This window comes from Branchiostoma belcheri, unplaced genomic scaffold (genome assembly GCF_001625305.1).
Source record: "Branchiostoma belcheri isolate BF01 breed outbred unplaced genomic scaffold, Haploidv18h27 scaffold186, whole genome shotgun sequence".
NCBI lineage: Eukaryota > Metazoa > Chordata > Leptocardii > Amphioxiformes > Branchiostomatidae > Branchiostoma > Branchiostoma belcheri.
This window is the reverse complement of record NW_017803335.1, coordinates 57683-68271: the sequence shown is the minus strand read 5'-3', so window position 1 is coordinate 68271 and position 10589 is coordinate 57683. Positions and strand designations below refer to the sequence as shown.

At 43.9% G+C, this 10589-nt stretch overlaps 1 protein-coding gene across 1 annotated transcript in view; it reads right to left on the bottom strand.

Annotated features, from left to right (window-relative positions):
- LOC109467639 (solute carrier family 15 member 4-like) overlaps positions 1-8427 on the bottom strand; it is a 16460-nt gene extending 8033 nt beyond the window's left edge. Inside the window, exons 1-9 of the mRNA XM_019765676.1 lie at positions 8300-8427; positions 7037-7209; positions 6612-6738; positions 5043-5241; positions 4504-4682; positions 2974-3043; positions 2459-2546; positions 1460-1637; positions 836-1036 (exon numbers count right to left, since the gene is read on the bottom strand). Of these exons, the coding sequence (XP_019621235.1) occupies positions 836-1036; positions 1460-1637; positions 2459-2546; positions 2974-3043; positions 4504-4682; positions 5043-5241; positions 6612-6738; positions 7037-7204 (1210 nt within the window). The 5' untranslated portion in view covers positions 7205-7209; positions 8300-8427. The remainder of the gene's footprint in view (positions 1-835; positions 1037-1459; positions 1638-2458; positions 2547-2973; positions 3044-4503; positions 4683-5042; positions 5242-6611; positions 6739-7036; positions 7210-8299) is intronic.
- Between the last annotated feature and the right edge of the window lie 2162 nt (positions 8428-10589).

Sequence of the window (10589 nt, the reverse complement as noted above, 5' to 3'; positions counted from 1 at the left end):
TTGGGCTTTGTCCTCAGTCGCTAGGCCTTGAAGCTTCTTCTCCAGTTCGGCAACCTCTTTGTTGAGTTCCGCCACCCGTAGTTGCTCTAATAAAAGCCGCCTTTTTGTCCTCCAGTTCTTCCAGAGTGAGTGGTGTCGGCGTCGGCGTATCTCCCGAGTCGGTGCCGCTGGGCTGCAAACCCTCGCAGAAACCTGCCGTTCGTCCCGGGTGGGTGAAGAGCAACCGGCTCCCCGCAGCCTGCACATTTCCTGGAGCGTTTTTTCTTAGGACTCATGATGAGTGTGAGACACTGAACTCGAACGGGGCACACTGAAGTCGGACGGAGGTTACAAAGCTCCGGTCCTGCCCGTGGCTGCGGAGAACTGACCCGGTTAGGGGAGGCTGGTCCCCATGTGTTCCCGGGCGCGTCTAATTAAATGCTTTGGTCTACGCCCAAACCTGTCCATTAGTACTAATAGTAGCATAAATAATGCTACTTTTGATAAAGTTTTCCCGCCCTAAAATCGCATTGGATGCCTTTAAGACACACCTGCACAAAAATCCCTGGAATTTTCATTCCTAGGCTCCAGCTAACAGATACACGGCTCGCAAAGAGAGGCACTGCATCAATCTGCTCAGCATGCTGAAGGGAGACCTGAAGCGCAGAGGGCTAGGCCCTCCCACAACAAGTAACTCCAAGAGCTAAGGGAGCTCCCAAGACAGAAGACACAATTGCAGGAGATGAAGAAAGAAGGATACAGCTGCAGGACTTTTTGCAAGACCGCAGATGCAGAATACAGTGGATGATGATGATGATGCCTTTAACTTAAACAGTTGAAAGTAGCAGCGACTTACCCACGGCAAGTGTCAAGACTTCGCTGATGCCTGACAGGACGAACTGCGGGACCTGGGCCGCCACGCTCAGGTCGGCAGCACGGAGGGTGCGGTTCCCCACTGTCTGCTGGAAGTGGTGTCCGCTGTAGACAAGCTGCCGGCGGTAGACTTCCAGAACCTCGGCTGACAGCACCGATAGTGTGGACAGTAGGATTCCCACTCCTGTGTATAAATATACATGTTATCATCATTATCATAGCTCAACCGGATGACATGCAAACAACATAAGTCCTAGTAGACCTTAATATTTGATCAAAGACAGCTTTTGTTAAGGTATGGTTGTGTTCCTCTGAGTTTTACGAAACTCGAACAAAACATTTTGACGATGTTAGCCCCAAAAATCACATAAATGACATCATAATGACGTCATAATTTACTACTACACCATTCTCTGGGAATTTGGTGGCCCTCCAAAACGACACCCCCCCCCCCACCCACACACACACTTCGGTCCAAGCATGACCAAAACAGCCCGGTCTGAATAGGGTTAATACAAGGCTGGATTCGCAAAAAAAACCTTTACAGCTTGTAGACAGAAAATAAAGAGAATCAAATGAAGTAAAGCATAAACATAGATGAACATACCCATCATAGTTAGTGGAGAAACGTGTACGTTCTTGTTCGTCAGGCGGGGATACACGGCACAGACCATGAGTGGGATTATCAGGAGGATAACGGCGCTGTTAATGGCGCTGAAGTACGTGGCCTCTGACCCCTCAGGCATGCGCAGACGTTCGCTTTGAAACAGGTAGGTCGTTCTTGTCTGTTGACATGAATATTTTTTATTATTCTGCATAATTGTGCTTACCGAAGGAAAACATAGTTTTTGCACAATTTTTTCCTCCTCTTCTTCTTCCGTTCCAAACAACTAGATAAGGTCAATGACCAGGACCAGACGTCTGTTACCATGGTAACTGGTGTTGGGTTACATAATGTTGCACGTTCTAGCTTCCGAGTCTCTTTTGTCCTCGCTGTTTCTATCCAATGCTTCTTATCATGTATTAGATATGTATAGAGACTATTCTACTCTACAGCTCTGAGTCATGGGCTATGAATACTGCCCAGAGCAAGAAACTAGATGGTACATATACAAGAATGTTAAGAACAGTGTATAATGTTTCATGGAGACAACATCTAACAAACAAACAACTCTATGGCTCTCTCCCGCCCATTTCATCTGTAGTCCGAAGACGTAGACTCGCCCTGGCAGGGCATGTTGTTCATAGTAACAAACCAACTGGTAGACTAGTACAGTGCAGTGGCTTCCTACTGGGAGACATAGAGTGGGACGTCCTTATACTACACTTTTGTCCATGTTAGAGAGAGACACTGGTCGCGCAGGGACTGCATTAGTGTCCGCTATGAGGGATAGGACATACTGGAGTAACTTCATCAAGTGTACCTCACCGGATTAGTATACTGTAATCCGGAGGCATGATGATGATGATGATGAGATATCGTACAAACAGACATACACACACACATACACATAAGCGCTACCATAAGCATAACCTTCTAGGCAAAGTAATTGTTGTATGATATTCTGAGAAGGTAATTGTTGCATGGTATTCTCAGAAACATTACCTGTGAGTAGATAGCGTAGTAGGGTATCAGAGTTGCAAATATCTGCATCAGTTTCCACACCTCGTTTGGGATGGTCGAACTCCACAGTCTGTATAGGGAAGAAACGTTGTTTAAACATTAATTTCAACTGTGTCTTGTATACGGTCGATTCCTTATATGAATGATGTGTTCTTAAATATATACGTAAGGAAATATAACTGCAAGTTGCACATTGCTATTATTTAAAACCATGACCAACACATTCAATTGTATTAGTCAATATGTATGGTAATGAAAACGTGAGGGAACGATTATCAGTACTATATTATAGCAAGAGAATTAAATTATATAATACATAAATCATTTTCGGGGATTCCTACACAGTTATTTAGCAAACTGGTTAAAAAGAATTGAGCTGTTTCTATACCACTGTATGTGCACTGGCCATCCGGCTTATCACTAAATAGGGCGTTTTCTTCTTACTTAGCAAAACCTATACAAACAGAACATATGTGTCGTTATCTCTTATATCGTACCTTCCTTGAGTTGTACGTCGCGTTCTAGTGCTCGGTTGAAGTAGACCAGCGACGATCCTGCTCTGGAGTTCTGTAGCGTTATGATGCACGTAGAGCAGGGATTGTTATGAAGCATGAAAAAAAAAAACTGCAAGCAACTACAGAATATTCAACTTCACATGGGCTAGCCTCCATGAATTTTTAAAACATTTTTTGGATGATCTGAACATGGTTGAAAGATCAGTCAAAGCACAATCAAACCTACAACAAGATCTAAATGCCCTCGATCTATGGTCCAGTGCAAACTACATGAAACTACACCCAAACAAATGCAAGGTGATGCATTTCGTTTTCAGAAGAACACCTCCCCCACTCCCCCCACTTCAGTTAGCGGGCCACGTCCGTCAAGAAGTTACTGCAGCCAAGTTACTGGGAGTCTGGGTACAGAGGGACCTAAAGTGGGACAGTCATGTTACCCACATGGTGAAACAGAGCAGTAAACGGTTATTCATCCTACGACGGTTAAAGAAGTTCAAGATCCCCGAGACAGATCTTGTCACCGTTTATACATGTTACGTGCGCCCCTTGTGCGAGTACGCTGTACCGGTATGGAACCCTGGTCTCACCAAACTCCAGTCAACCCGTCTAGAGACAGTTCAACGCCGCGCATGCCGCACCATTCTGGGCAAGAAGTACACCTGTCTACCCTTGAAACAAGGAGAGAACTGCTGTGTACGAAGTTCGGACTCAGTCTACTGAACTCTGCTTCCTTCAGACACTGGCTCCCTCCATCTCGGGGGGAAGTCAGCGGGCGGAAAACCCGAACTAGCCACAAACTGAACTGTATTGTTGCAAAGACTCAGCGCTACCGCAACAGCGCTAATCCCATATATTGTTAGCCTACTAAATAAGTAATCGAGCGTACTCGGTACAATGCTTTAATAACACTTTTTGTTTACTAACCGTCTTTATGACCACTGTTTTACCTACGAATTCGTAATCTTAATAAGTATTTTCAATCTTTATTTTTAAATTATGTTTAATCTTAATAGTAATCTTAATAAGTATTTTATTTATTATGCAAACTTATTTACACTTATAAACTCTACTTTATTAGATTTTATCATATGTGTATATGTTGTAATAGATGTTCTTTGATTTTAAAGCTTTTAATGGGCTACGTCTTTAGTCTTAATCTTTGTAATTGTGAGTAACAGTGCAGTTCAGAACCCCTGGGTTCTGCAAAACTGTTTTACCTTGTCATCAATAAACCAGTCATATATAAACAAAATACTGCTGCTTATTAGTTTTCACTCAAAAGCATTCATATTCATATTAGCTGAACGAGCGCAAAGCCACTGATTTTGATGCTGGATTTCACATCTCGCTAAGTGGTGAAATTCGACACCATTTTTACCATGGTGACTGATGACACGGTGTCTCCTACAGGTCATTGACCTCAAACAGTTATGAAATGTTTCCTTCCCATGCACTTAAACATAATTGTCCCAACACTGATGAGTGAAATGGAGTAAAGAAACGTGATCTAACCATGTGTGCTGTTTTCTTGCTTGTACGAGTTTGTAAAGCGGCCGGTGGCGAAGATAACAGCAGAGAGTAGGAGGAAGACACAGATCGTGACGTAACCGCTCAGCGGACTGACGTGCTTTTGTAGATAGGGCACCCCCACCACGCCAATGGTAGCTCCCAGGTTGATGCACCAGTAGTACCTGCAGAAATCAAACTTGTTTTAAGCCCCTACCTTTTCCAAAAATTGCATCCAGGTGTACTAGTATTAATAATAGTTTTAAGTAGAAAGGTTACACTTGTAAAGCAAATGCATTATGTTTACCTTCGCATCTAGCCTGCTTTGTTAATTCTTACTCAAACACATTCATATATATATGGTGAGTCTAAATCCCTCCTGCTTTAAAATTGCAACATGATATCACCCAACACTACATGTAGTTACCATGGTTCAGGTCATTGACCTTATTTTGAGAAGAAGAAGAGGAAGAAACAGAGCAAAAACAATATGTTTCCTTCTGCGAATGTACACACAATTATCAGTATTGAACGTTATACGCTACCAGTGAAAGAAGCCTCTCAGCTTGATGTTGACATCCCCTCCTGACGTTTTGTACTGCTGGGCGCCGAACAGACCCAGGTTGGACTTGCTGCCTCCCGTTCCTATGGCAACAAGGGTGAGGCCGGCGAAGTACAGGCCAGACACCCTTCCGTCCGGAGCGGAGCCACACAGGCTAGAGGAGGCGACGAGTAGAGCTGTGCCTGTGGTGGACGGTAGACGGATTCGTTATACAAGCGACAGGACACTAACAGTAGATACTACTTGTAGTATTCATCTATTAAACAAATAGATGCGCTACGCTCACTCGGTAGTTTATTCGGTGGTTATCGCACCTGACCAGGGATTATCTCACCATATACACCTCGGGACGGGGCATTAGCCCTTTACTAAATACTATCGTGTTTATTGATACTAGTAGTATTAAATTCATATCATATTTATGGGTTCACCACACCACGAAGTGGTGGTGAACCCATATTGCTTTTTCTGATGTTTCTTCTCCTCCTTCTCCTCCTTCTTCTTCTTCTTCTTCTTCTTCTCCTGCCATTTTTAAAATGGATTCAGCTTCTTCATTTTAGGGCTTAAGGTCCTGAAATTTGGTATGGAGGTACAGTGGGCAAATACCCCTAGGCGTTTTTTAAATTTTTGTGATACAGGCTTTTAGAATGGTTTTATTTGAGTTTTTTGGCTGTGTTATAGCAAATGTATTACTGTGTTAGTGTGTGTTTACCACGTCTGGGCATGAGTCATCACAATGGAATGCAGGGCATCAACCAATAGGCATGCAGCTTTCCTCTATACTTCTTGCTGATTGGCTGTTGGGATTTAACTTGATTAACACCTGCACAGAGCATTTCCACCTGCACAGAGCATTTCTTGCTGATTGGCTCTTGGGATTTAACTTGATTAACACCTGCACAGAGCATTTCCATATTAACAGTATGTCTTTATTCAAGTGTTTTGGTAGGTATTTCAAGCTTTTCTGCTCCAGCATTGGAATGCGGGGCATGAACGTTTTTTTTTTATTTTGAAAATCAACAGTTTGCATTATGCAATTAAAAATCCTAACCAATAAAGTAGGGAATAGCTATCCAACTGTTGTTTTAGTTGTATGTTACTTCATATTATAGTTATATCAATGTAAATCATTGTTTTCCCTTGTGTTTCTCATTCTTTCCCTGCCATGTGGTAAAATGTGGTGAACCCATCGCTGTATTTGCTCCAAAGCAAATATTGGCCTTTCTAGTTATGCGTAGCGTGCGTAGTCCAGTGGTTAGCGATCCTGCCTCTGGACGAAGAGGTTGGGAGTTCGAATCCCGGCTGTTGTCGCTCACCCGACATGCACGCTACTGTTTAGGGTCGCAGTCCTACGGACGGGACGTTAAGCCGTGGTCCACTGTTCATTGTGCTTGTCGAAAAGAGCTAGGGGAATTTCCCCGGTACAATGAACCTGTAAATACTGTACATAGTGTCTGTCTTCTCTGTCACGACCAGTGGAAGATTAGCTCTTCAATGAGCTAAACTGGTTCGAGATCACTTTCACTTTCACTAGTTATCATTGTTCTCTCACCGACGAGATAGATCCACAGGCTGACCATAATCGTCCAGAAGCGGTTGCCAGTTGTGTCGGCGAGCCAACCCCCGAAGAACGTCAGAGCGTAGGCGAAGGTCGTGAAAACCCACGTGAAGATCCACGGCTTGTGAATGAATGAATGAATCAATGAATGAATGGTAAAGTTATGCTGAATACAGTGTACACGTCTCACAGACTACAGACTCTCAGGCAACCTTACTGGTTGCCTGAATTTCTCTGTGGTCAACATTTCAACAACATGCTCTTAAAAGGTCTTATGAAGTTGAATTTATATAACGATAGTATGTTTCTTTTGTATCTGTTAATTGCATCCGTTCGTCTTGTTTTGTTGTGACCTGTACTTAGCCAAGTGTGGCAAAAATGTGCAATAATGGTCTTTTTTACTTCAAAAAATTAAAAACCTTGTGGTACGGTTTGGGGAAGCACGGTGACGTCACGAAGTCCGTCATGTTGGATAGTATCCCATAATACGTCACGCGCTCGCACAGCTCGCTCAGCCACACCAGGACGCTGCTCGGCATGACTCGTGATTGGCTGGCGGAGATCACGTGGTCTCTTTCACTTTCCATTTCGCCTATATGCATGATGAACAAAAGCGTACAAATACGGATACAGATACAGTATCACATTTTCGTTACACGCTCAGTAATGCCTAGCCTCTATCAGGCTTCTGAAGGCGGCTGGAAAGAGTAGAAATTAGCCAAATAGAGAGATAACATGCCAGGGGAGTTGGTCCACTAGAGAGTACAGTTTGACGCACGTCTGGCATGTTATCTCTCTATTTGTCCAATTTGTACTCTTTCCAGGCGTACATTGTACAATAAAGGTCTTCATTCATTCATGCATTGATCCATTAAAAGAATGACCAAAAAATGACTTCGTAAATCGATCGCGAGGGGGGCAACAGCCATATGTCAACCATAAAATGTCAACATTTTAACCTAACAATGCCCCTTCATCGGCCTCCTTCCGTCTGAGAAGACGATGGGCTTGGCACTGGAGGGGTCTGGCACCGTCTCTGGTGGCTGAACAGGCCTATCCGTGAATGGCAGACTCTGCCACATGTTGAACAGGTGAATGTGGTGGTGTTAGATGTGGTTGGTCTCTGCCGGCGCAGGTCTCTCAGTTGAGACCTTGTAATGTCGGCATCTCTCACTCCAGCTTTCACAGCGTGTTTCCAGTCTGAGCGGTTTAGTGCCAATTCCTCCCACGAGTCCACGCTGATGCCTGCCGAAGCAAGGTCTCTCTTACACACATCTCTGTACCTCAGGCGAGGACGGCCAACTGGACGTGAACCGCTTTCAAGCTGGCCATATAGAATGTCCTTGGGAATGCGGCCTTTTCCCATACGGCGCACATGTCCAAGCCATCTCAGGCGACGCTCACTGATCATGGCAAACAGGGTCCTGGACTTCGACCTGTCGAGGACCTCGGTGTTTGAGACCTTGTCCTGCCATTTAATACCCAAGATCCTGCGTAGGCATCTCATATGGTAGGCATTCAGCTTTGCTTCCTGCTTGGCATATGTTGTCCATGTTTCACTACCGTAGAGAAGCACGCACGCAAGCCTGGTATACCTTCAGCTTGGTGTTCATAGTCAGGTTTCTGATGACAGGCGGCCCCTTACAATCATTTCAATAGGAGTGAATCAAACCGTTCCTTACCTCTCTCTCGTTCTTCTTTTCCTCCCTGTACTACATGTGCAGTGCGGAAAAGGCATCACTTCCTACGTTTACACCGAAACTGGCTTCTTCGTAATCCCAAAATCACATGATTGCTTGGTTCCACGCCAATTTCCGCGTTTCGTCTGAACTTTGGCCGAATGACGTCATAATCAAATGAGATTTTCAGTTGACCGCCCTTTCAACTTTTGTTTACACACTCTCACGCTGCTCCTAGTGATCCCTAGTATACAGCTAAGGGAATAATTGCCCGTCAAACTCAATAAGAACCACTTGATTTGGCTGACATAGCGTACTGAGGAGTTACTACAATCGATAATCTGAGAATAGACCTAGAACAATATTCAACGTTCAACATGACACATAATGATACAATTGAGATCATGATTCAATTTCCTTTTTTCCACGTATAAAAAATACAGGAAACGCGTTTCTGAGTCCTACCATTCAACATATCCGCGAATAGTTTTATCAGGTTGGCAAGTCACTGAATAAGAAGACTCATTTTTAAGCGAGTAAGTCTTTTATTCATCAGACGTTTCAGTGACCGCCTGTCATCATCCTCAGCAGGGCAATTCTTACTGATTCACATTGCACAGCACATACATGTAATCTAACTTGCTTTATTCAATCATGTACATGTGTAGATACCATTGGTAGCTGGACCTAGAGCTAAAAATTTGTCGCTGGACTTAAAAAAGAAAATTGCAACACATTGAGTGTTCACTGCCTTACAAATGAAGCACATATACTGTAGTATCTATGCAGGCAAACTGGACCCACTATGGTCGGCCAACTCCCCTGGCCAGCTACATTCTATTTAGGCGAAGTTGTGCTATTTATTCAGCCTGCAAAAGAGTCTCGTGGAGACTAACAAAACTACATGAACTTCTTACTACTGTATAGAATTGAAGCTCGGATCTCTTGAACCGTAATCTCTGGGAGAGCTGCAACTCGTGCTTCTTTCAAAATCTTGGCTTTCGGCTGGCCAGGACCCAGAACAGACCCAGGTTCAGGAACATCAGCCCCGCCAGGATGGAGTGGAACCGCTCGGCGTGGCTGTTGTTGAGGTTCATGTTCAGGTCACGAGGACTGCCGATGCCTTCAATCGTGACTTAGGGAGGGAGGGAAGGACGGAAGGAGGAAGTTAGATCCCGGACAAGACAAGCCATGAAGGCTTTTTGTCTTCACGGCTTGTCCCCCTGCATATCCTCGTTTGTTGTGCTTATGCTCATTTTACTACATGCTCATTTTACTTCTCTTTATATGCAAATAAAACAAACAAACAAACAAACAAACGATGCATTGTTGACGAAATGTTGACCGATGTGCACAGAGAGAGAGACAGAGTTAGGGGCCAACCCCCAAAGTAAGCTGCTTCGAGATTAATACTCTGAACAGAAAAATGCCTACTACACTTGACATATGCATCAATTTGACAGAGGTGATGATACTTACTGTGAAACGCCGATGATATCCCGATGCTGAGGTAGGTACCGAGACCGAACATCAGCAGGAATAACCCCATCACTGTGCCCTTCATGCGCCGGGGAGCCTGTGTGTAGGCAAAGCGGAACCCTGGAGAGGAAAAAAAGTAAGTAAGATGAAATCGAAGTATTACTATTAGCATAAGTTTTCTGGACATTTTTTACAAAGTAAGTTGAACCAACTCTACTCCCGGAAAAAAATTAGTGTCACTCAGGAAGTGTAGTTGCCAAAATATGACACCTTACGACTGTGTGTAAATTGACTAAATCCTACAATACAGTACCGTATTGTGGCGTTCTAACTTTGTTGCAAGGCAATTGTACATGGTACAATGTATGGCAACGACAATTGAACATAGCACAAAACGGAAAGGGTATAAAATGAAATTTAATATCTTAGTTACTAAATCACCAAGTGCAGTATAATGCAGCTTTAATTAAACTCCACCTGTGACGACCGCCATGATCCCGCTGAGTCCGCCATGATCCCGCTGAGTCCGGAGAGGAAGACCTGCAGGACCTGTATGAAGACGGACAGGTCCGTGACGTTGTAGACCTTGTGGAAAAGAACAAGAAATAGTCATGCCTTCAAGTACCAGTCTGGGAGTTATCAACCAAGGATTGAGGCGTTCAAAAACTCATTCTTTCCTAGAATTATCGCAGAGTGGAACTCGCTGTCACCAAGTAAAGTATGGGTATTGTCGTTAGATAGCTTTGAACAATGTTTAGAGTTAGATGTTCAACAACGGTTGGGTGTAACAAGCCGTGCATTATCTCTTCCAAAT